The following is a 26,079-nucleotide window of genomic DNA, read 5'->3' on the forward strand; positions in this document are numbered from 1 at the left end:
CTCTTGCCCCCCCCCCCCCTCGTTGTTGCCTACCCGGTTGTTGCCTCCTTAGTCGTTTGGTCCTAAGTTGTTGCCTCCCCAACGTTTGCCTCCCCCCTTGCTGTTGCCTCCCCTGATTGTCTCCCCTGTTGTTGCCTCCCGTTGCCTCCCCTATTTTTGCCTCCTCTAATAGTCTCCCATGTTGTTGCCTCCCGTTGCCTACCCTGTTGATGCCTCCCCTGATGTTGCCTTCCGACCTGTCCTCCCCCATGTTGTCTTCCCAGTTGGTACCTCCTCAGGTGTTGCCTCCCCCCTCTGGTGCCTCATGTTGTTACCTCCCAACCCTTGTCTCCCTTGTTGTCTAGTTGTTGCCCGCCTGTTGTTGCCTCCATGTTGTTGTTGCCTCCGCTTATGTTGCCTCCTCATTGTTGCCTCTCCAGCTGGTACCTTTTTAGGTGTTGCCCCCCCCCCCATTCCTCCCAACTTGTGCCTCCCTTTTTGATGCCTCATTTATATTCCTTAGAGCACTGTTAACTATACTGATGTAGTGTGGCCATCTTCTTTACAAGAATTGTATCATGTAGAGCACCATCCACCATACACTTTCCCACTGAGCATAATAGGTGACCGTATTTACCAGCATAGGTAAAATGGTTATTTTGCTATACTTAGAAACTACCTTGGAGGTTATTAGATAAGCTATTGCCCCGGTGTTTTCTTGACATCCATAAGTAGCTGAGCTTCATTATAGGACAGACTAAGACTTTCCTCTTACAACTTGCTGAGTTCCATGACAAACCAAACATAAAATGCAAGTACATTGGCAAATTTTATGATACACTCCAGTCTGCACATGCGGATGCTATTAAAACTGCATTGAAACAAGCTGTGGCGTTTAGGACGCATCGCAAGTAAGTGGTCTTTTTACAGTGGTATTTTTATTTTGCTGACACGTTGACCATTGGCCTTTGATCTAGATGATGACTATATAGGTCAAATGGGACAGGGTGGAATCATTCAACCCAAAGAATTCATTAATTATTTATTACACTGCCATGGTACCATGTACAATGCATTTGAGTGGAGAAAACCAATTAAACGCACGTTTAACCCCTTGACCTTTGACATACTTATTTACATTCCCAGGGTCAGGTTTCTATTCACCTCTAACACAAACCTTGTCCTTAAAATGAGTAGTTTTAGAGATAATTGACATTATAGATTGCTAATTACCACCTAATTTAAATATGCAAATTAGGTCACTTCTGGCTTGAAACTCTTGTCCGATTTTGGATATGTCATCAATAACCACCCAATAAACAATAATCAGCAATAAAACAAACTTTTGCAATTAGAGTGACTCAATAGTCTAAATCTGGTCCTCTATATGCACAAAATATGATAACAATTTGATTAAATTTGATAACAATTTGAAAACAATTTACCCAACTGATACAGATACTTGTTGATTAAATCACCGTTAATTATACAGTTTCACTAATGCTGGAACACTAGGCTCTCGTGTGAAAAGTGTCTACAATTTCACTCGTTGTTTTATGTTTTATGTGGCTCTACTTTAGAATCCTGCTGGGGGAGCAAACCGAGGACCAACCTTCTGTCCTCAGCTACAACCGCAGTATGGGGAGGTTCTTGTTCCAGTCGACATTCAAAAAGAAATACAAGTCAATGTCTCCAACATACCAGACTCCAACGAGGTTTGTCACATTTTGGTATAACTTAAAGGCAGTGGACACTATTGGTAATTACTCAAACATTTGATTAGCATAAAACCTTACTTGGTATCGATTAATAGAGAGCTGTTGATAGTATAAAACACTGAGAAACGGCTCCCTCTGAAGTGGAGTAGTTTTCGAGAAAAAAGTAATTTTCTACGAATTTGATTTCGAGACCTCAAGTTTAGAATTTGAGGTCTCGAAATCAAGCATCTGAAAGCACACAACTCCGTGTGACAAGGGTGTGTTATCTTTCATTATTATCTCGCAAAATCGACGACCGATTGAGCTCAAATTTTCACATATTTGTTATTTTATGCATGAGATACACCAAGTGAGATGATGAGATACACCAAGTGAGAAATCTGGTCTTTGACAAATACAAATAGTGTCTACTGTCTTTAAAGACACTTGACAATAGTGGGAACTGTCAAAGACTATAGTCTTCTCACTTGGTGTATCTCAACATAATGCACATTACTCGTTACCAAGAAAGGTTTTATGCTAATAATTATTTTGAATAAATACCAATAGTGTCCACTGCTTTTAAAGGAACATTACATAAACGGTTGGAAGCACAATTGTGAAGACCCTGGCCAGATTAATATGAAACTTAAATGGTCTATAGAAAACGTCCCTTTAAATATTTCTGACTGAAATGTCATACTATTTTGATGATAAATAGTTAATCTAATTTCACGTTTGGAGTGGCGTCAGTATAATTATGTGAAACGGGTATTACGCTCAGGTCGTAAATAATCGCCGACTGAAAAGTTAAAATTATAAACCACGGAGGGCTTATAATAACAAATAATTTATTGAACTTGAAATGCGCTCTCTCTATGACCAGCCTTTTTCAGAGCCCATAGAAAGAAAAAAAAATAATATCTAGACAGGATGTGTTCTTAGCACCAAGTGAAGCAGCTATAGGGGATGTATGCTCGGAGTTAAACAGCTACTTGGGCGGATTGTGTTGAATGTAAATGCTGTTTTAACTTGTTTATAATGCACTTGGTCATCATTTTAATGTATGTTTGATATTATGGTGTACACTAAAACTTTTCGTAATAATCGATTAAAAAAAAACAGCTACCAACCTACAGGTTTTGAAAAAACTAAAAACACTTCTGCTGTTGACGGCGCGCGTCAAAGGCCAATGCTTTGACGTCGTTTGAGGGAGTTTGCTTTGTATTACATCCACGCTCCAACAAAGCGGCTTTAAAAAGTGGAGCTCCCAACTGTGACGTTTTGAGAGTAATTGCGTTACGGAGAATTTCGCAAATCTTTAAGAAAAGCGATGGATAAGGAGATTCAAAATGTTTTTTTTTTCACAATTGAAATCTATTTATAATCATATGACTCGATTTCTTTTTTCATTGAAAACAGTTGAAAAGAAATTCAGAAAAGTTTACGACTTGACATTTTCGTTCGAGCAGGTCTTTAAGAAAGTTGGTTCAGTGATAATCATGTTACAAAGCGCCTTGATCTACTTTTATTGATATTTGCATTAAAATAGGCAACAAAATATTGTAATTATTTAAGGCAATTGACACTATTGGTTCTCCAAATAATAAGCATACAAACTTACTTGGTAACGAGCACTGGAAAGATGTTGAAAATATAAAACATTGTGAGAAACGGCTCCCTCCGAAGTCAGGTAGTCTTTGAGAAAGAGGTAATGCAATGGTGTTTTGTTCGTTTATTATTCTCTAGTAAACTCAATGACTTAAATACGCCCAAACTTTCTTGAGGTACTATCCTTGTATCTTGAGACCTATATTGTCTGACGTAAAACAATCATTTTTTTTTTAGATGAGACAATACACGAGTGAAACATCTTTTTTTTTTACTGTTGTAACTCTCATAGCTCATTCTTTTTCATGCTAGCTCAACTATAAATGTTCCTTGTTAATTGACAACCTGACACAGAGCGTCCAAGCTACTAGAGTATCATATGACGTCATTATTTGTAATAGTCGATCGGTAAGTATTACAAGTTGCTAAAAAGGATAAGTAATTAAGTAATAACACGTTACAGACTGTGCAAACATATTTCTTTTCGCATATTTAATGTCAAACAGCTAGATCATGTTTTTGTTTGTCTAAACCATTTCGTATTAAAGCACCGTTAATAAGGATCTACTCATTGTATCTCGAGCAAGTCACAACTGTGACAGCTCTCACTGACCAATTGGTTTATCATCTGCCACATCTGGAAATCAAATCCACTGGACCTGCTATCCTGTACTGGGGCATCTGTCAACACTTCAAAGTGGAATCGCAGACTTTGGCGCCCAATTTAGCATGGGGTTAGGAAAAACAATTTAGTTCTTCCAAAGTTAAGTAAATACCATCCACATCTGTTCAGGATTCTTATAGCATTCATGGAAAGTAAGAGAAGGCATACACACATTTTTGTCTTCATATTTCTAAACGATATTAGTATAATATGCACAGAGCCACATTGTGAGTGTTCTCACTGATTTACGATTGCACGTTGACAATATATAGGGGGCGCTTTCCAGGGTTATACCCTCAAATCAAATCAAAAAGTAATAATATTAATTTGTCCCAGATCCAAATTTAACATTATTAAAATTAACACACATAATAAACACAACTCTTACCTAGAAGATCACAGATGATCAATTTCTGAAAACACCTTTTGTTTTCCTTTTAAGTACACGTATGAGGCGGACGATGTCAAAGAGTTTGTTGCGCAACTGTCAATAAGTTGGAACAATGACCGGGAGCTGGACGATTTCGAGCTGGACGATTTCAACAAATTTAACGGTGAGCACAAATACAATTTTGTTGTACACAAAAATGGATACCTTTATACGGAGGCTTTTTGTATAGGATTTACTATTTTGCCAGGGCAAATAACTTATCCGGGCGAATAACTACTTTATCCGGGCGAATAACTACTTTGTCCGGGCGAATTAATTTTTTGCACGGCCCATTAACTATTTCGCCCGGGCCAATTATTATTTTGCCGAAGCCAACTACTATTTTGCAAGGGCAAATAACTTGTCCGGGCGAATAACTACTTTGTCCGGGCGAATTAAATTTTTGCACGGCCCATTTACTATTTCGCCTGGGCCAATTATTATTTTGCCCAAGCCAACTACTATTTTGCCAGGGCTAATCATTTTTCCGGGCGAATAACTACTTTGTCCGGGCGAATTAAATTTGTGCACGGCTCATTTACTATTTCGCCCGGGCCAATTATTATTTTGCCCAAGCAAACTACTATTTTGCAAAGGCCAAGTACTATTGCCCGGTCGAATTACAATTTTGCCTGGGCGATTTACTATTTTGCCTGGGCCAATATATTTATTAACCGGGCCATTTACTCATTTTGCCCGGGCCAATTACCTTTTAGCCTGGGGTCAATTACTATTTTTGGCAAGACGAATTACTTTGCCCGTGTAATTCTCGCGCGAATACACAAACGCTGAAGAATGTTTGACTAAGTGCATTTGTATATTCCTGGTGAAATGCTAAACACCCAGTTACTTCCCCTCTGAGGTTTCTTTCCAATCAATTCGGGAGTGTTGCTGAAACACGTAGATTTTATGATTTTGGAAGGCTTATATGGGCAGCCATTGGCCTTTAGTTAAAGCCATTATACACTTTCGGTACAGAAAAAAATAAAAAAATAAATTCACAGATTTACAAATAATTTACAGGGTTTACAGAAGGTAATGGTGAAAGACTTCTCTTGAAATATTGTTCCATGAAATGCTTTGCTTTGTGAAAACAAATATTAAAACAATGTCAATTCTCGATAGCGAGAATTACGGATTAATTTTAAACACATGTCATGACACGGCGAAACGCGCGGAAGCAAAAGTGGGTTTTCCCGTTATTTTCTCCCGACTCCGATGACCGATTGAGCCTAAATTTTTACAGGTTTGTTATTTTATATATAAGTTGTGATACACAAAGTGTGGGACTTGGACTACAGAAAGTGTATAATGGCTTTAAATACAAAAACATATAACAATGTATTTATACAGATTCTCAATTCAGTGGAAGTGAGTATTTCAAGAAATGTGTCATTCGTTTTTGCAGTTACGCTTTACAAATGCCATGTAGATCGGCTGGACTGCAGTCGATGTTTGTCAGTAGTTACTGCAAGACCGGAACTGAAATGTCGTTGGTGTGGTACCCAATGTGCGAACATAGAAAACACAGTGTGTTTGAACAGCGCTTTAGCACCAGGTGGTCAGTGTCCGGCACCATATTTAGAAAGGGTAAGAAAAAGACGTACACTCTAAAAACTCCCGGGTCAGAATTGACCGGGATTTTGGTCCAAGGGGACCAGACCAATTTCTGGGTCATTTTGACCAGAAGTTTGGTTAAAGTCACCTGGAAATATATATTTTTTTCTTTCAAACATAAGAGTATATGCTTACGAACAATAAAACAATTTTTTTAGTAATTGTTTGTCACGATTTATATGTTTAAAAAATATATAAAGTTGTTGGGGGGGCTGACTCCGCCTACCCCTTTTGTGACGTCAAACGAGGCAGACTTTGCCTGCAATGCGTATATTAAACACACGTGGAAAGTACATGTACGTCCAAGTCGTGAGTTGATACATTTCAAAAAGTGTTTTTCTGCATTCAGCAGCAATACACCTGGTCGGCATTGCCGGAAAAAAAAAAAAAAAAAAAAAAAAAAGTTTTGAAACGTACAAACTCACGACTTGGTCCGTACATGTACTTTGCAATTGTGTTTACTCTACGCATTACAGGCAAAGTCTGCCTCGATTTACGTCACGAACAGCGCCCTCTCGGGTCGGGGTCTACTCTTAAATTTGTAAATAACATAAGAACTGATTTTTTAAAAACTTAGTTAACTGTTTATTCACATTCCACTCATCAAAACACATATATTAGTGACAAAAGCTTTATTTTGAAAAAAATACCACTTCCAGGTGACTTTAAAAGCGGTGATTTGAGTCGGATTCCGGAACACATTGTCACGGATTCCAGGTCAAACTGATCCAGAAAATGGGTCTGGCCCACTGGGACCCAATTCCGGATCAATTCTGTTCAAATAGTTAAATGTGTACACCATGCCCGGTGTGTCCCAATGTTCCCTTCAATCGACAAGCAATGATTGTATGAATATAATGTTGTTTTGATTGCGAATCCCCATGTGAAATGTGATTGCGAGGTCAAAATGTGCCCTAAGCCAAAATGTGACCCGCTCGCGATATTCGTTTTCCAGCTCAGTTTCGGCAGAATCAATAGGGGGCGCTGTTGCGGGGATTTTCTTCATAGAAAAATATATGAGTTATGCATTAACTGTTGCGTGTTGCTTGCTACACAATACTATGATCACACACACACCCACGCACACGGGCAAGGCGCTGATGGTGATAATACGATACACCAACAACATGTTTGTCTGTACTGTTGTGTTTTGTTGTATTGTTTCATAATGCCACAATACAAAGCGTTCATATCCATGGAGGAAAAAAATATGTTCTTCCTTACACATTCATTAATTTTCTGCAATGGGAATTACCAATCACAAGTTACTAGTTTTTAGTGGTTATTCCCGTTGGTTATTAAATTGTTGACCAAATACTTTAAAGTCACCTGGAAGTGGTATTTTGTCAAAATGAAGCTTTTTCACTGAATAATGTGTTTTGATGAGTGGAATATAAATAAGCAATTAAATACGATTTAAAACAAATTAGTTTCCATGTTATTTACAAATTTGAAAATAAGCCCGACCCGAGAGGGCGCTGTTCGTGACGTCAATCGAGGCGCGATGAATCGCATGCAGTGCCAACACAAGATAGTGACGCTTGGCGCAAGCTAAAAACATGCCCTCAAAGTTGAAACAATACCTGATTTGTTTCACGTTAGTCAAATGCTCATTGAGGTTGTTACGTCTTTCAGGTACCTTCTTCGACTTTCCCACTAGCTGGACAAATTGTTGGGATTGCGTCTTGTTTTAGAAAAGAACTTTTCTCTTCGTGTCAAAATGTGTAGTGTTTTCCGGATTCTCGAAGGACGACGGCTCGAAGTGTTTGCTGCACAGCGCTGGCAAAGACTTGCAAACTGACCCCATCTTTACTTGTTTTGCTGCATCCATGCAGCAATACACCTGGTAGACATTGCTGGAAAAATGCAAGAAAAAAACTTTTTCGAAACGTACAAACTTACGGCTAGGACTTGAATGTACTCGTACGTCCGTACGTGTGTTCGATGTTCGATCAAGGCAAAGTCTGCCTCGATTGAAGTTACAAAAGGGGTAGGCGTAGTTACCCGACACAACTTTATTTATTTTTTTAAACGTATAAATTGTTGAAAACAATTACTCAAAAAAATATGTTATTGTTCAGAAACATATACTCTAATGTTTAAAACAATATATACATATTTCCAGGTGACTTTAACAAGCTGGATTTAACATATAAAATGCTAGATTCAACACTTTTAAAGTGTAGTCACTTACCGAACTCGTGCAAGTGTTGGATTCAACTATTTAGTTCTTAGAGTGTATAACATTGTGTGTTTGCTTAGTGCACATCTTTAAGGCGTTTACCAACCAATAGAGTCTGTACGCAATTAAAGGGTCCTTCAGCATGTTTACCACGTGCTCATTGATACACAAGCTTAGAAACACGTATAGTTGTAACGCAAAAATTGCCCTTTTTTCATTGTCAAAGCCACAATTATTAGCATGCTCAGAACGAGCTAAACAATTAGTCTGCTGCCACCTATTGTTCAACTCGAAAGTCTCCCATTGTCAACTGGGCCCAATTTCATAAACCCTGTAAGCACACAAATTTGCTTAGCATGAAATCTCTTCCTTAATAAAAACAGGATAACCAACCAAATTTCTAAATGATTTTCAGGATAAGCTAACAACAGTTGAATGATAGTAACAAGTAATATGCAACAAATTAAAATTTGGTTGGTAATCTTGTTTTTATAAGGACAGGTTTGCGGTAACACCATGTGATGACTATCCATAATGAGTTGGGGTGGTTCTGAAAAGAACCGTTGGTTTAACTCTACGTTTCGATCAGTATGCTCTGGTCGTCTTCAGAGCACACTGATCGAAACGTCGAGTTAAACCAACGGTTCTTTTCAGAACCACCCCTACTCATTAGAGATAGTCATTACTTGGTGTATTTCCACCATGCAAAGTTTCAATACTACTAGTCTTGTTTGTATTAAGGAAGAGGTTTCATGCTAAGCAACTTTTTTGTGCTTACATGCTTTATGAAATTGGGCCCTGTTATCATGAGCTGTTATGATGATTGTTATTTCAGGTAGTTCCTGTATCTGGTCCAATGGAAGGCAATACCGTTATTAAAGTCATCGGAACCAATATCGGTCACATATTTCAAGACGTCCGAGGTGTGATGGTTGGTCAGCAGCCTTGCGATCTGACTGGACTTGAAGATCAGTACATCACTGGTCAAAGGTGATAACCCATCTAAAAATAATAGGCTCTTTTCGAAACCACGTCTTCGGCTTTGGATTCGGCTCATGCTAGTCTTTAGTCAAGGCGCTTTAGTCGGGTTGATGTTGTTTTGTCCTTAATGACATGTTTGGTAATATTGTCAAAGATTGTGTATCCCAACGTATGCTTACAATAATAAATCTGTAAACAATTTGCTCAAAATTGGTCGTCGTAGTTGCAAGAGAATAGTGAAAGAAAAAGCACCATCGTTGCACAACTTTGTGTGCCCTCCATTGCTCGTTACCAAGTAAGTTTTTGTGCTAACAAGTAAATTTAGTGACTACCGACAGTTTCCAGTGTCTCTAACAATTAAATTATAGAAACAGAAAACTACTTAATTTGAATAAAATAATGTAAGCCCCAAAATAAATCTCTACTCTAGCTCATTCGGCACGTGTCCGTGACGGCCTCATCCTCAAATCACCACCATCACCAAGGCCCAATAGTTTCATGGTTCGGCTATAACCGTAAGCACAGAATCGACGCTTATCTCTTTTGGATAATGTATTTTAACATTTGAAATTGAAAGAAAATTCAATAGTGATGTATATTTTGTTTCAACACAGTGTAAGCTGTCTTACAGCTCCAATGAGTCAGTATAGTACGCACTCTGTCACCATCTCAGTGGCTCCTGTCGACGGGGGCGCATCCCTGCAGAGTACGGGGAAAGTGGACTTCACGTACACGGTAAAACACAAGTTTTTACGCCGAGCAATGGGAGACTTTTGGGACGCTTAGTGGCAGGTACAAGTCATTGTTCTCGGAAATGTGCGCATATTCAGAACTACGTGAACAATGTAAATTTACCTGGTCTGCTGCCACCAAGCGTTCCAAAGACTCCAATAAAATCGAACAGTTTTATTTTAATTTTAAAAACAGAAGCACATTTTGGGGAAAACAGTTTCATATTTAAACTTTAAAATTCCCGATATATCTTGAGAGAGGCTGGAATAACATTGAAATACACACCGAAACAACACGATTCATTTAAAGCAATTGAACATTGGAACAAAACAAAAAAAGGTTCACGGATTTACAAATAACTTAGAGGGCTTACAGAAGGTAATGGTGAGAGACTTGCCTTGATATTTTATTTCATGAAATGCTGTACTTTTTGAGAAAACATTTAAACAATACAAATTATCGATACGATAATTACGGATTTATTTGAAACACATGACACGGCGAAACGTGCGGAAACAAGGGTGGGTTTTCCCGTTATTTTCTTCCGACTCCGATGACCGCTTGAGCATCAATTTATATATAGAATAACAAACCTGTGAAAATTTAGACTCAATCGGTCATCGGAGTCGGGAGAAAATGGCGGGAAAACCTTACCTTGTTTCCGCACGTTTCGCCGTGTCATGACATTTGTTTAAAATAAATCCGTAATTCTCGCTATCGAGAATTGATATTGTTTTAATGTTTTCTCAAAAAAGTAAAGCGTTTCATGGAATAATTTTTCAAGAGAAGTCTTTCACCATTACCTTCTGTAAATCTTGTAAGTTATTTGTAAATCAGTGGACTTTTTTTTCTGTACCGAAAGTGTATAATGGCTTTAAAAAGGATTTGGGTACTTTTTACACAAAACACACTTTTCATAGAATAACATTAAACTAACACCGTTTGAAGATAATGATATGAGGAAGCCTACCTCAAAATATTAGTTGCTGCGGTGCTGTAGTTTATTGAGAAATGGGTAAAACAACGTAAAGCAAATTCGTTTTTACATGCTAAAATAATGTTCGTATCATGATCCTTCAGACGAAAATTATTTTCATGACATTGTTTTACTCATCTGTCAAAAAAAACGGCACCTCAGCAAGTTATATTTCCAGGGAAGGTTTCTACTATCATTATCTTCAAACTGTGTGAGTTTAGTGTAAATCTGTGGACATTGTGTTTTTTGTCCTCCAAAAAGTACATCTATGAAGATATTTATCTATTTTCTGTGTAAAATTAACAGTTTGGTCGATCTGGTTGATAATCAAGTACAATACAGACCTTTAACAGTTAAAAAGTTTATTTCTTTAGTTGTGTAATGTTTAGTCAGTTCCTATTGTAAGAATATACAACTTCCCATGTTATGGTTAATAGGTCGAGTTTATTCCAGATAATGAGAATCAACTGTTACTTTTGGGCGGCCATCTCATATGAAGAACTAGTGTGCATCTGCTCAACGCATTTCACGGCGACCCGTTCAACACGGGAAATTCCCCTCAAATTCACACACTCGGGAGACATTTTCATCAGTTTAAGAAAAGTGATTTTGTTAAACTTACAAAGTCGCTCGGCATCGTATAGTATATATATTCCTCTTTCGAAACAGTACACTTTTTATATAAACAAGAGCCAGTAAAGAGGGGCACTTTTTGGTTGAAAAAGATGCATTTTGACTAAAATAATCAGTTTCCTATGCGGGGGTTGTCCCACTAAATTCAATGGCAAACTCGCTAGCAATCTCGCACCACCAGAAGTCGCATGGTTTATGAAACTAGATAAAATAAGCTTTCCATCCATGTAACATGTTTTGTGATTGGTGGACTGCAAGAAGGGGCACTTTTTGTGTCAAATCATGAAGTCCGTTAGAGAGCTTGCACTACCAGAGTCTGGACTACGAGCCATATGGGTAGTGCGTTATGTGGCGGAAAGCTAGACCTCTTCAAACCGCGCGAAGCACAAACATCGTTTAATCGGAAGCGGAATACGTCGTTTGGCAAAGCTTTTTGCTGTTTTAATCCATCGATCTTTATGCCTCAACAATAAATTTATATCTAAGAAGCATTTCGGTTCAACAATGTAGCGTTTTTAATGTCCAAAGGTATATTTGAATCGTGGAATTTTGTGCTTTTCTTCGACTCGAAAATCACTCGACGTGGCTGGATTACTACATTTAGTTAATAGGGGTGTTTTTTGCAGAATATGTGGTGGGCATGCCAAAAATGCTAATACTTCGTTAAAAAAATGCCAAAAAATATGGGACTACATAAAATTATCATTCAACACATTAGTAGAAGGGTCCCATGTCCTTTTTTTGTTAAATGGTGTACAGAAATATCTTGACGAATCAAGTTTGTTGTGTAACATTAAACAATTTTTGTCACTGTTTATGTAAACTATGTTCAATATTTCTGTATAATAACTGTAATCTACTCTACATATGCGACTTTCAATGAAATGATTTATAACTCCTACTAACTGCAATGTTTTGTTTTAAATAAACCTTGTGCTTTCCTGCCACTTCTTACAAAGTCTAGAAGTTTGATCCCCTAAAATCTAAATGAATTGTCCCATTCCTGGCTGTGCACTCGAGCCGTTACACAGTCAGCTCACACACAGCGTGAGGGATTATCTGCTCAAAACGGGGCCAAAGTTCTTCATATGTATGAGGTGATACGTTGCATTATGGGAAGTAAACACTGGACTTGAGTCAGTCTGCTCATGGCATACTGCTACACCTATAAAGAAAGTTAGGGTAGTCTTTTCTATTCAATTTGTCTAATCAATCCTTTTTGGTAGAGGGCGGTATCAATGTTGATGCTTTTAAACGAGAAATAATTACACATGTATTCATTCGCTTACTATGTATCTACCAGGGCCAAGTTTCATAGAGCTGCTAAGCACGAAAATTTGCTTAGCATTAAATTTATTCCTTGATTAAAACAGAACTACCAACAAAATTTCCATATGTTTTATATTGCAATAACTTCATGCTAAGCAAATTGTTGTGCTTAGCAGCTCTATGAAACAGTGCCTTGCAGGATAGTCTTAGCAAGTCCCGATGATCGTGAAATGTGCCCATATCACTTCAGTTTACTCTTTTTCACAGTGATCAGGAGATCTTCGTAGGGTCCAATGACTTGCCTGATTCTGGTCCGTACCTCCTCGTTGGTGATATGGTCTTTGTAGGAAATGCAAAGAATCTTCCTGTAGCATCTCATTTATATGGCCTATATTATCTTCTCTAAAGCGGCTCTTAGAGTCCAGGGCCCAATTTCATGGAGCTGCTTAAGCACAAAGTTGTGATTAAGCAAGAAAATCCTTGCTTAGTAAAATCAGTTAACTGGCCAAGACTCCTCTCAATCGTTATGCTAAGTAAACAACAGCTAAACACCAGTCACAAGCAATGCATATGGCATGAAAATTTGCCCAGTAACATGTGTAAATTAAGCAAACTATTTTTTTGCTTAAGCACATTTTTTTGCTACATGAAACTGTGCCTAGGTCCCACAGGCATAGAGGAAGACGGAGATGACCAACGAGCGCATCAGTCTGACTTTTGAGCTGAGCTTGATGTTCCTGTCATTCCAGATGGGCTTCAGTTTTGTCAGTTGCTATAGACGAGTGTTATGACATTATGGGGGGAAAGGGTTTCTATGTGTAGCGGTTTACCTCATTACCTTTTTGACTTTCTCGATTTGATGGTAGGATCCAATGATCATGAATTTCCATCCAAGAATTGGACCTGAAGCTGGCGGTACTCTGATAAACATCATCGGCGTCAATATGGACACTGGTACCGAGGTCCAAGCTATGATTGATACCAATGTATCATGTGCAATCATTCGGTAAGATACGAAAAAGTCCTCCTCTCTCACTTTGTAACATAGCTTTTTCTATACTTATCTATTTACTTTTGTCGTCTTCAGTCTGATATTTTATTCTTTGTATTTTGTCATCAGTATTTTGTAATGTCATTGTTCGTTTTGTCTTGTCCTTAAGAAGAAACTATTTTACACATACTATTGACTAGCAATGAGTTAACTAGTGTACGTCTATTCCCCCGTGTGTTATAAAAAAAAATATAATTATAAAAGACCTCTTGCTTGTTCTGTTTTCTGGTTGGCTGAAACACGGTCACGTGTAATGAACTAATTATAGTGTAGTGATCGCGCGCGCGTGTTTTGCGGGAACTAGTTCCCGAGCGGGCACTAGTCTTTGTAAATAGTGCCCGGTTAAGGCGCCCTCTCTTGACTTGAGCCGTGAACAGCAACTACAAAACTTCCTTTATCTTCAAGATTTATGTTCTTGTGTCACATTTAAGACCGAGCTGTTTTATAAAACACTTGTTGACTGGAAGAATTCGGTAACTAGTGTACGTCTACTCCCCCTCGGGCCTGTGAGTGACCAGAGTAGGGGCCTATTTCCCTCGGCCATTCGGCCTCTGGAAAAAGGTCGCAATTTTGGTCAATCAAAGTCAATCGGGGGAATAGTTATCTCAGTTACTAGTTAAATCATTGCCAGTCAATTATGTGTATAATAGTAAATTTGTGGGTACAACCATGTCTAAATATCTTATAAGATATTATGAGTGGGTGTGGGCTCTGAAAAGAGCCGTATTGGTCTCGACGTTTCGAACAGTATACTCTGTTTCGTCCTCGTTGTTTGGTGGTTTGTTTGTTTGTTTGCTGTATAAAGGATGTTTTCCACAAGCCTCTGCTTACTCTAAGGAACCCCATGCTTTTGCTCCTCTCTTGTACATAGTTAATTCCAAGTTACTTAAATACACTGGACACTATTGGTAATTGTCAAAGGCCAGTCATCGTACTTGGTGTGTCTCAACAGATGCTGAAATAACAAACCTGTGAAAACTTGAGCTCGATTGGTCGTCGGAGTTGCGAGATACTATGAAAGAAAAAAACACCTTTGTCACACGAAGTTGTGTGCTTTCAGATGATTGATTTCGAGACCTCAAATTCTAAACTTGAGGTCCCGAAAACAATTTTGTGGAAAATTACTTCTTTCTCGAAAACTACGTCACTTCATAGGGAGCCGTCACAATGTTTGTTACTACCAACCTCTCCACATTACTCGTTACCAAGTGAGGTTTTGTGCTGATAATTATAATATGGAAAATCACCAATAGTGTCCACTGCCTTTAAGTTTTATTTGCTTTAACACCATAGTATTTTTGTTTACTTACTTATGTACTTTTGATTTCGTTACCTTTCTATCTACTGATCATTTATCATTTTGTACTGTTTTCCATGACGAGTATGACAACTACTTCATATTGGGTGAACTACTCCTTGTAGGTAACGATGTTGTATTTTTCTTTTTCGTTATTTAACATCTTCTACACTGGTTGTTCGATGCAGTATCGGATGGGCCAAATGAATCGAATCACCTTACAAAGATGAAATAATTGTGTTTCAAAAAACGACATGACCACTGTAATCAAAAGAGGTACTTGTGTTTTGTTTTGTTTTTATGATAGGCATACCAACACGGCTATTGTGTGTTTCACCGCTGCCTCCACGGTGGGTAAAACTGGTCGCATCACTGTTTCATTTGACGGTGCTCTGAGGAGTTCAACTGAAAACTTTACTTTTCAACCCAATCCTGATGTAATTGACATACAGCCCAGGAGGAGCATCAAGTCGTAAGTTTGTTTAATAATGATAATAATAGTGGCTTCTTATATAGCGCGCATAACCGTTACACAGTGACGCTCCTGACGCTGTAACTACAGTATTTCCTGCAACTAGTGTGTAGTACGTTTGAATTATGAGACATGGGCCCTTTTCGAAACCACGGCTTCGGCTTTGGATTTGGCTCAGACTAGCTTGGCCCCGCGGTTGTTTTGACAATATTGCGCGTGTTTGTTTTCTTTTCGTACGCGCTTAGGGCTCCGTACAAGAGGGCGGAGCTGGAGGCCCAATCCAAAGTCGAAGCCGTGGTTTCGAAAAGGGCCCTAATACTTTTAGTACAATGCAATAGTTTACAAGGTGACATGGCGCAATGTGCAGCTAATCAAACCAGAAACACCGGTGCGAATCCATTCTCTTTTCGATAAGTGAACTGGGTTCTTTTTCGTGCGTGTTACGCAACACACGTTGTCAACGGCTTTACGTCCCACCCTAAGGACAAATCATCATGTTTACCATGGGGTAAAAAAAAGGACATACAACAGTCACGTTAACACCATATGGTCGCCATCGGCTTCATCCTATCATATCAATTATATAAAGGGGCCAAGCTGAAGGGGCCCGCTCAACAACCCACATTTTGCCAATAGTTAAACAAATTAATACATATATCTATTTTTTTATTTGACAGCGGTGGACGGAAACTTACGGTTTAAGGAACTGGTCTATCCGTGAGTAGAGCTACGATGTTTGTCCATCACAAATACGTAAACGATAAAGGGATGGACAACATGTTTGAAGAAGTAAGTCAAATATTGATGATCCCTATTTTTAGCGGCATTAGTTCAAAAGCATTACTTTTACCTATTTTTTTTTTTTTGAAGCCCGAGAGTTTTGGGATTTATCGTATAAATTGAGAATAATATGTCCATTCAGGAAGAATTTGGTCCCCTATAGGAATACGCAATCTGAGAAGCGTTACCGCAGTAACGCTTTTAAGTTTCAAATGTTTGTGCACAAAAACTTATATATTATTTTACATAACTGCATAACTTCGAGGTGAAACGTTTCTCAACATGTTTTTTTTTTTTACTAATTGAAAGCTGCTGTAAGCTTCTTACCAATAGTTGTTATTTCCATTTTTTTCTTTTAGAGTTTACTAAACGTATATAGACCTTTCTTTTGCAACGTAACAGTCCGAGTTTTTGCCAACCCACGTTGAAAATCTATGGAAAGCCTTCAATGCAAATCAAAAACAAATCGGTACTGTTTGTAACAATGTTACCAAATTATTCAAAAATTGTGTTGATTTTGTTCAAAACTAAACAAATAACTATGTGAGGTATTTTATTAATTGAAAGTTTGTCGAAAATGTTGAATTTGGTTGAAACATATGTAGATACGATTGAGTGTTTTACTAACAATCGGCCGACAATGCAAGGCGGTTTGTTTATCAACAAAAGAAAGGTCTTTACCCTCGAATAGAAACTTTTTGACGCAAGGTGGCGGCAGCAGACTTACCAGGTAAATTTCCATTGTTTACGTAGTTCTGAGCGTGCGCATATGACCGAGAAAAATGGGTTTTACCTAGTAAGTCTGCGGCCACCAAGCGTCCCAACAATATCCCATTGTGATAACGGCCATTTTGTTTCTACACCATAGTCCTGTGAGACGCATAATGATTCGATCGTGGTTTGCACGTCCCCGGCCATTAAGCTACCTGATACGATGACGTTATCATGTACTGACGTCACTGTTGGGTTTCAGTTGGATGGATTTGAAATGCTCTTAGAGACAACAGAATTCAGCTATTGCTTGGATCCAACTTTTGACAATAACGAAGATCTTGAGGTCTCGGATAAATATTCGCTTCAAATTAAAGTAGGTGTCCCCTTTCATAAATTTCCCCTACTTATACACACCATTATAAAGGATTGGTTGAAGAAATCTGTATTTAGACTAAGAGTAACTATAAAACAAAATATTAATAGTAAACTTGCGGGTACAACCATGGGTAAAATCTCTTTTGAAGGAGTGGTGGCTCTGAAAAGAGCCGGTTTGGTCTCGACGTTTCGAACAGTATACTCTGCTCGTCTCCCTCCAGCCATACTTGAGTTCCACATCACCAGTGGTCAAGCATTCGCCTGAAGACGAGCAGAGTATACTCTTGGTGGTTAAATTGGCTGCTCATTTGCCGAAATTGACCGTATACTGTTCGATTTAGCGTACTGTCATTCTTTTTCGTGACACACACGCCCCAAGAAGCGTCTAAGAATTTGAATGCTGCTTTGATAAATATCGTTACATTGAATGATTGTTTTGTTAAATCGAATGACGCAACATTACATTTGGTACTAATCATAAAACAAAATCGAATGACCCTTTTCAATAGCATTCGATTTCGCGCGAAATAGAATAGCTTGGTGGTTAAATTGACTGCTCATTTGCCGAAATTGACCGTATACTGTTCGAAACGTCGAGACCAAACCAGCTCTTTTCAGAGCCACCACTCCTCCAAAAAAGATTTTACCCATGGTTGTACCCCCTAGTTTACTATTAATATTTATATTTATAGTAACTCTTATTCTCCACACCATGCAAAGCTTCAAACACCATTCACTGTATTTAGACCTTTATTTATATAATTTTGATTTTTGGGGTTGAACAACGAATTCGAACCAACGATCCGCCGATTTAAAATAAAAATGAATGAAATGCTCACTAAGCGATAAACTCCAAACGGAAAGATGGCTTTATTTATTTCTCATCAACTTTGACATTTCGGATAAAACTTGTTCAAGGGATGTTTTCTACTATTTTCCTTAACCATCAATACAATACATATTGTTATGGTAATTGATGTTGAACCTCTTCATCTTTAAACAGCAACTTAAGACACAACTGTTCACACTTGCTTTCCATACCACTTGAGAATTCCCTCTTTTCCATCTTAACCGGCTCCTTTGAATGGTTTTACACCATATTTAGTGCGCCTTTGTAAATGCTGTGTAATTGTTATTATTATTTTAGGGGAAGAGGCTGGAGTTGGCAACCGATAAGTCCGAAGTGTGGGTCACCGTTGGCGACAAAAACTGCACAGTGACAGAGCTGGGTAGTATCATTCTCTTTTGTACACTACCCATGGAGCGACCAGGTTCAAATAGTGCTATGGTAAGAATAGTCGTTGTTGAAGTATGTTAACCCTAGAAAGCACCCCTGTTTTTTAACGCGCAATCGTGGCTCAGTGAGTGCAGTCATAATGGGGTTTTGTGCATAATAATTGTAACTTAGTTCAGAAATATGAGAAAAAACAATTAAGTTATGTTATGCCTTTCCTAACTTTCTACGGATGCTACAACTTTACAAGAATCCTGAGTAGATGTTGATGGTTTTTATTTAATTTGTTGAAGATTTATTTCTGATTTTTTATTTTATTTCGATGTTTTAGTTTCAAGCTTCAGCATATGTTGATACCTTCTCCTTTGCGCGTGATTTTACCTCAACAATCTTTGCATTCAGAATTGATCTCACTCTGTACGTAATATTGTTTGTACAATTTATTTGGTTCTGTATTGGATGTTCTATGGTCTGTGTAGCTAATGGGAGAATTTGGAACGCTAGGTAGATTGATCATAAAGTTAGGAAGAGTGTGGTGGAATCGACGGCTGTATATCACAACTTTTTTCATTTAAAGACACTGGAAACTATTGGTAATTATCAAAGACCAGTTTTCTCACTTGGTAGATCTGATCATGTGCATAAAATAACAAACCTGTGAAAACCTGTGTCACACGAAGTTGTATGCTTTCAGATGCTTGATTTTGAGACCTTAAAATCTAGTTCTAAGGTCTCGAAACTACGTTACTTCAGTGGGAGCCGTTTTTTCTCCCCGTTACTCGTTACCAAGTAAGTTTGTATGCTAATATATATTTTGAGTAATTACCAATAGTGTCCAGTGCCGTTAATGGTCTCCACCCTTGATGTGTTTCTTAGGTTAGATGGTACGGAAACTTAACCTTTGACATTGGTGAGGTGACCTTTCCTGCAGACGGTGTAACACTGCCATTAGTTATCATCTCATCTGTGGCCATAGCCTTACTCCTCCTGTCTGTGATCTTAGTTGCCATGTATTTCAAACAAAGGAAACATTTGAAGGGTCGTCATGAGCGTCTGTTAACCCGCATCAGACATTTTCACGAAGGTACAAGTTTTTTTCCCCCACAAAAAAAGGCCCTTTTTGAAACCATGGCTTCGGCTTTGGATTCGGCTTCAGGCTCCGTCTTCTCTAAACGCGTACGCAAAGCACGCGCAAATTGTCAAAACATTCGCGGGGCCAAGCTAGCCTGAGCCGAACCTGGAGCCGAAGCCGTGCATTCGAAAAGGGCCATGTATATCATCATTTCTACCACCTTTCAATTTGGTTGTATTTGAAAGTGTATTTAAAACAATAAAGAAACAAAACTACGTTTGTGCTGCTCTGTTCCTCAAGTGGCATAACTATTACATTTCTGAATTGGATATCACGCAGAGATTCTTAACATGGCCGCAGCTAATGAACAGGCATCACCGAGTACTGAAACTCCGCATTCTATAAAATCTTCACAGCAACCAGTCGTTCTCAACAACAGTGTCAACATCGTTCCCGAAGATGTGCAAATTACATTCAACCAGTTGGACATCGGTATATTACTCGGTCAGGGTAAGCTTTGTAAAAAAATATGTATATCACAGGTTGCAATACATGGAAACGAGGTTGTTTGTTTCAGCTGCTTAGATGTAGTGATATCAACTGATAAATACTGTGACCAATATTAATATTAATAATAATAACAATTCTTATATAGAAGAGTTTGCGGTAACACCATGTATTGACTTTCTCTAAATGAGTTGGGGTGCTCCTGAAAAGAACCGTATAGAACCACCCCAACTCATTTAGAGAAAGTCATTACATGGTGTTACCGCAAACTCCTTTATATCTTATTTCCACCATGCAAGGTTTCAAATCCTACTAATTCTTATATAGCGCATTTCAGAAAGAACCTTATCAATGCGCTTTACATTAGTGCCTGGGTCATACGGCCAGTAACATCCCTTGTTAATGTTTCTCGGCTCCCATGGGATTATACAACATGGGCAACTCTTTGTATCGCTCCAAAGGCTTTATTCATTCACACTATCAACGTCTACCCTCGCAGCTACCCATTTACATTTCTTTACCGTTCTGTCAATAAAAAGTAATGTGTGAGTCTGTATGAGTATAGCTAAGACGTAGACATTATTTATTTTGAATCACAATCTTATGTTTTTTTTTTTTTTTTTTTTTTTTTTTTCTCATCTCTTTAATTTAAAGGTGCTTTTGGAAAAGTGTTCAAAGCTGTACTCAGAGACAGCCCCACCGGGCCACATCGCACAGTCACTGTTAAAACGGCATCAGGTGAATGTACTTTAGGCCCGATTGAGTAATTTTTGTAGACATCTAAAAGCAAAAAAAAATATGCGCAACAAGGGTTTTTCTGTCATTATTCTCTAACTTGCAAATTCGATGACCAGTTGAGCCAAAGTTTCCACAGGTTTGTTATTGTATGCATATGTTTGGATACACCAAATGAGAATACTGGTCTTTGACATGTACCAAACGTGTCCAGTGGTTGCCTTTATGTGTTCCTGTTCTTCATTATCACCAAAGTTATTTGAAAACATAAAGACAAATTAACAAGTTTTGCGTTAATAATCATTTTTACTCATCCACCCACTTCTCATAGATGTCGATGACCCCGGCAACGTCATCAAATTTTTGGAAGAAGGCCTAAAAATGAAGAATTTTGACCATCCTAATGTGCTTGGGCTCATCGGACTAACCTTTGACCCAGAAGGTCAACCGCTGATCGTACTTCCTTTCATGGGAAATGGTGATCTCAAGTGTTATCTTGAGAAGTACAAACCTGAGGTAATTTCTTTATTGTCTTTCCAGTACGGGTTGTGAGTAGACTCTTTATTCATAATAATAATAATAATAACAATAATTTGGGGGACTAATCATCCTTACTCGCAGCTAAGAGCTGAAGAACGCGGCTACAACACGTTCGAACATACAACCTTACTTGGTAACGAGTAATGGGGAGAGGTTGATAGTATAAAACATTGTGAGAATAGGCTCTCTCTGAAGTGACGTAGTTTTCGAGAAAGAAGTAATTTTCCGCGAATTTGATTTCGGGACCTCAGATTTAGAATTTGAGGTCTCGAAATCAAGCATCTGAAAGCACGAAGCTTCGTGTGACAAGGGTGTTTTTGTGCCATATTTATCTCGCAACTTCGACGACCGATTGAGCTCAAATTTTCACAGGTTTGTTATTTTATGCATATGTTGATATACACCAACTGTTAAGGCTAGTCTTTGACAATTACCAATATAGTCCAGTGTCTAGAAATGAAAATTATTGCACAAATCCAACCAATGGTTTTTTGTTTGTTTGGCTGAGAACATATGTTTCACCTGTAGTGTATGCAGACTCAGTGATCTATTTATAGAATATGATGTCATTGTTTCACGCGAGATCTCGTTGTACGAGAGCTCTGTTGTTTTGCTTTTTTAACCACGTGAATAGAACCTGAGTATTGACGCAACCTAACACCCGTTCCTTGGGTGGATTTCACAAAGGTAGTCCTAACTTAGGACTAGTCCTAGGCAATGCTAAAAGATAGGACCAGTCCTAAGTTAGGATGAGTTACTGGTCCTAACTTAGGATCAGTCCTATCTCTTAGCATTGCGTGGGACTAGTCCTAAGTTAGGACTACCTTGGTGAAATCCACCCCTTGTCTGTTATGACCTATATTGACGACGTAAGAACACATCGCCCCCTTGCTATAATATTATGCCCTGAATCAGGATTCGTTTTGGTTTGCATTATTTGAAGGCATTGACGGTTTTGAAGTTCGCCCAACACGTCGCTCTAGGAATGGAGTACCTAGCAGATAGGAAGTTTGTTCATCGGGATTTAGCTGCGAGAAATTGCCTGTAAGAATAATTAGTTGTTCAGCAGCATAAACATTGAAATACTCTATTATGCTACTCTCACACTAGGGAGAATATGCTAGCGAATGTGCTTACGAACGGAAATATTTAACAATCGCTCAAACTTCGCAACATTCACCACAAATTCACTACGTTGACAATTCATTCTCCATCTACTTGCGAAGATTGGTCACTTTATGTTGCTCTCACACGGCGAATATGCTGACGAATATGCTATCGGAAGGACATATTCGACAATCGCTCAAACTTCGCAGCATTCGCCGTGTCTTTGTTAGCGTTGGGAACAAATTCTGAAAGTTCACAAATTATTCCCCACCTCCTTACGTCGATCGCTCACCTTACAAACCGGTTTGTTGGTAGAGCGTGCGTAAGCGTTTGCAACGTTCGTAAAGGCATTGGCAAGCGTTGGTAAACATTCGTAATATACTCGTGAGATATTGGTAAGGAGAGGGCCGACCGAGGACGAACAAGGGGTGAGACCGAGATGAAATATTCACTACCCAACCGCCATTTTGGACTAATTCTACGCGCAGTTCAAATATTCATCTTCGCAAGAACATTCGCCATTCTGTGAGAGCAGCAATACGAAGCGCTTCCGTACATTCAGCGAACGTTGTGAAGACGGTAATTCGCCATCGATTTGCGTAAGCATTTGGTAAGCCATTGGTACTGTTGGTAAAGCGTGCGTATTATGCGTAAGATATTAGTAAGGAGATGTTTAAGGACGACCGAGAACATATTCACTACTAAGTCGCAACTTTTGGGCGAATTCGTCGCGAATTTCAAACATTCGTGAGAGTAGCAATAGAAGTCATTGCAAAATGCCCCCACCATAGTCATATTTTTGGCAGTATAGAAGCTGCTGCTCAGAAGTAGTGCGATGAGCCGGTCCGCATGGTGATAAAAAGGGCCCAATTTCAAAAAGCTTTTAAGTAGAAAGAGACGCATTTCTTTGCTAAGCAAAATCTGGGACGGGAAACAGTCACACAAAAATGCAAGTCTAAAGTATTTGTTTGGTTGATAGCCTCTTTTGTGTTCTTTTTGACCACTCAGTACTTAAAGGTGTTAACATAATTATAAAGAATGTGTAAAACATTGGCAGCACTGAAATTATAATGTTCACAGATTAGCACACAACAAATTCACCTGGGCCTAATTTCATAGAACTGCTTACCTTAAAACTTTGCTTAGCATGAAGTTTCTTCCTTGATAATTACATGACTACCAACCAACTAATGACCACGGGAATTTCAGGAAAAGCAAACAACAGCTGAACACCAGTAACAATCAATACATGAAAATTTGGTTCGTAGTCCTGTTTTTATCGGGGAAGAAGTTTCATGCTAAGCAATTCAATTGTCGTGCTTAACAGCTCTATGAAATTGGGCCCTGGTCATGGTAGAAAACCTCCCTTGAAACATTATGTACTCGAATTGATAGAGCTGTATATGTACGGGTCTATGTGCTCTAGCGTAGCTTGGGAATAGTGTATCATGCCTGCAATTTCTTCTTTGAAAGGGCGGGGCCACTTTTATTTTGCAAAGGGCTATTCCATTAGAAAATTTGAACATTTGAATTTTTAAAGAGGCACCAAGGCCAAGACTGGGGGCAACTGAGTTTGTGGCATTTGTGGCCAAATCCTTGCATGGTATATTATGCCTGAGTTTATTTTCGACAAATAACTGTATACTGTAATAACTGAAATATTGTATGCTGTTCTTGTATAAGAGTTGATGAGAAACTTGTAGTGAAGGTAGGAGATTTTGGACTGTCACGTGATCTAGCTGAGGAGGATTACTACACCAGTAATGATAAACAGGCCAAGCTACCAATCAAATGGATGGCTCTAGAATCTATGGAACGCCGAGTGTATAACACTAAGACAGATGTGGTATGTAAACTCAAGTTCAGTTCGGAAACCAGTGAAAATAGACCTGAAGGTAGTATGTTTTCCTTTTGGTAGGACAAAAAAACACAAAGTCCACAGATTTACACGAAAGCTTCTCGGAAAATATTACGCGCTGAGGTGCAATAGAGTAAAACGATGTCATGAACATAATTTTCGTCTCATGAGACGAACATTATTTTAAGCATTTACAAACGTATTTTCATGAAAACATTGTTTTACCCATTTCTCAAAAACTACAGCACCGCAGTAAGTAATATTTCAAGGGAAGCTTTCCATTATCATTATCTTCAAACCCTGCAAGTTTAATGAAAATCTATGGACATTTTGAAAAAGTACACAAATCATTTCGGTAAACAGCATTGTCCAAGGCCTACACTTCGTGTATCACAACTTATTTATAAAATAACAAACCTGTGAAAATTTAGGCTACATCGGTCATCGCAGTCGGGAGAAAATAACGGGGACAATACTGTTTACCGAGAGGGTCCAATGGCAACTCTTGATCACCACACTGAAAATAATGTCATACCTGAAATTTTTGACCAACACTTTGGTCTTCATGAGCAGGGTGACGCGGATGTTGAAGCCGTGACCTTGCGGACACGTGAAGTGTCGGTCGAAAATTCCAGGAATGAAATTATTGTCAGTGTTGTGATCAAGAGTTAAACCAAAATTGTGTCTAGCCACCAACACAGAGGAACTTTTCACGCTATCATATTCATTTTGTTGAGGAGCACATCGAATAAATTTGTATTATTTGTTTCACAAAGGGCTGAAATGTGCATTTGTTTTCGTTCCTCAGTGGTCGTACGGCGTACTGCTATGGGAGTTGTTTTCAGGAGGTCTGGTGCCGTATCCAGGTATACCAAACAGAGAGGTGTACGACTATCTGAAACGCGGCCAGCGCATGGGAGCACCAAAGTTCTGCCACAGGAAGATGTGAGTCGAGTAAATACTTATTATAGACTAGCTTCCAAGTCTGCGATCGCGGTATTTAGTCTACCCGATAGCCAACACATTATTGGAGAATTTTGGGCGGCTAATCGGTGGCAGCAGACTTAACAGGTAAATGCATTGTTATCGGTCGTGTGCGCACGCTTAGAACTACATAAACAATGGTAATTTACCAGGTAAGTCTGCTGCCACCTAGCGTCCTAAAGTATCCCATTGCCCGAAATAGATTAACCTCCGTCTATTAATTGCGAGTTAGGCGCGTGGTAGCTAATCTGTTGGGTGTTTTCGTGGCTGATGCAGATAAACAACCACGATCTCTACTGTAAATCAAGTTTGTTACTTCTGTTGCTGCTGTTGTGATGTGTGCTGGCTGCTGTCACTGCTACAGTGTGATTGTTGTTGTTATTTGTCGTTGTGTTGTTTGCTGCTGCTGTTTTAGCTGCTGTTGTGATGTGTGCTGGCTGCTGTCACTGCTACAGTGTGATTGTTGTTTGTCGTTGTGTTGTTTGCTGCTGCTGTTGTGATGTGTGCTGGCTGCTGTCACTGCTACAGTGTGATTGTTGTTGTTTGTCGTTGTGTTGTTTGATGCTGATGTTGTAGCTGCTG

At 38.8% G+C, this 26,079-nt stretch overlaps 1 protein-coding gene across 1 annotated transcript in view; it reads left to right on the top strand.

Moving 5' to 3' along the window:
• LOC139942895 (plexin-A4-like) overlaps positions 1–26,079 on the top strand; it is a 51,438-nt gene that overhangs the window by 20,447 nt on the left and 4,912 nt on the right. Inside the window, 18 exon segments of the mRNA XM_071939703.1 lie at positions 1,560–1,694; positions 3,600–3,695; positions 4,394–4,505; positions 5,790–5,971; positions 9,016–9,170; positions 9,776–9,896; positions 13,638–13,777; positions 15,427–15,591; positions 16,269–16,380; positions 17,240–17,458; positions 18,608–18,748; positions 19,571–19,778; positions 20,106–20,276; positions 20,928–21,011; positions 21,340–21,524; positions 22,492–22,592; positions 24,339–24,501; positions 25,322–25,458. Coding sequence (XP_071795804.1) covers positions 1,560–1,694; positions 3,600–3,695; positions 4,394–4,505; positions 5,790–5,971; positions 9,016–9,170; positions 9,776–9,896; positions 13,638–13,777; positions 15,427–15,591; positions 16,269–16,380; positions 17,240–17,458; positions 18,608–18,748; positions 19,571–19,778; positions 20,106–20,276; positions 20,928–21,011; positions 21,340–21,524; positions 22,492–22,592; positions 24,339–24,501; positions 25,322–25,458 — 2,627 coding nt within the window.

Source organism: Asterias amurensis, chromosome 10 (assembly GCF_032118995.1).
Source record: "Asterias amurensis chromosome 10, ASM3211899v1".
NCBI classification, from domain to species: Eukaryota; Metazoa; Echinodermata; class Asteroidea; order Forcipulatida; family Asteriidae; genus Asterias; species Asterias amurensis.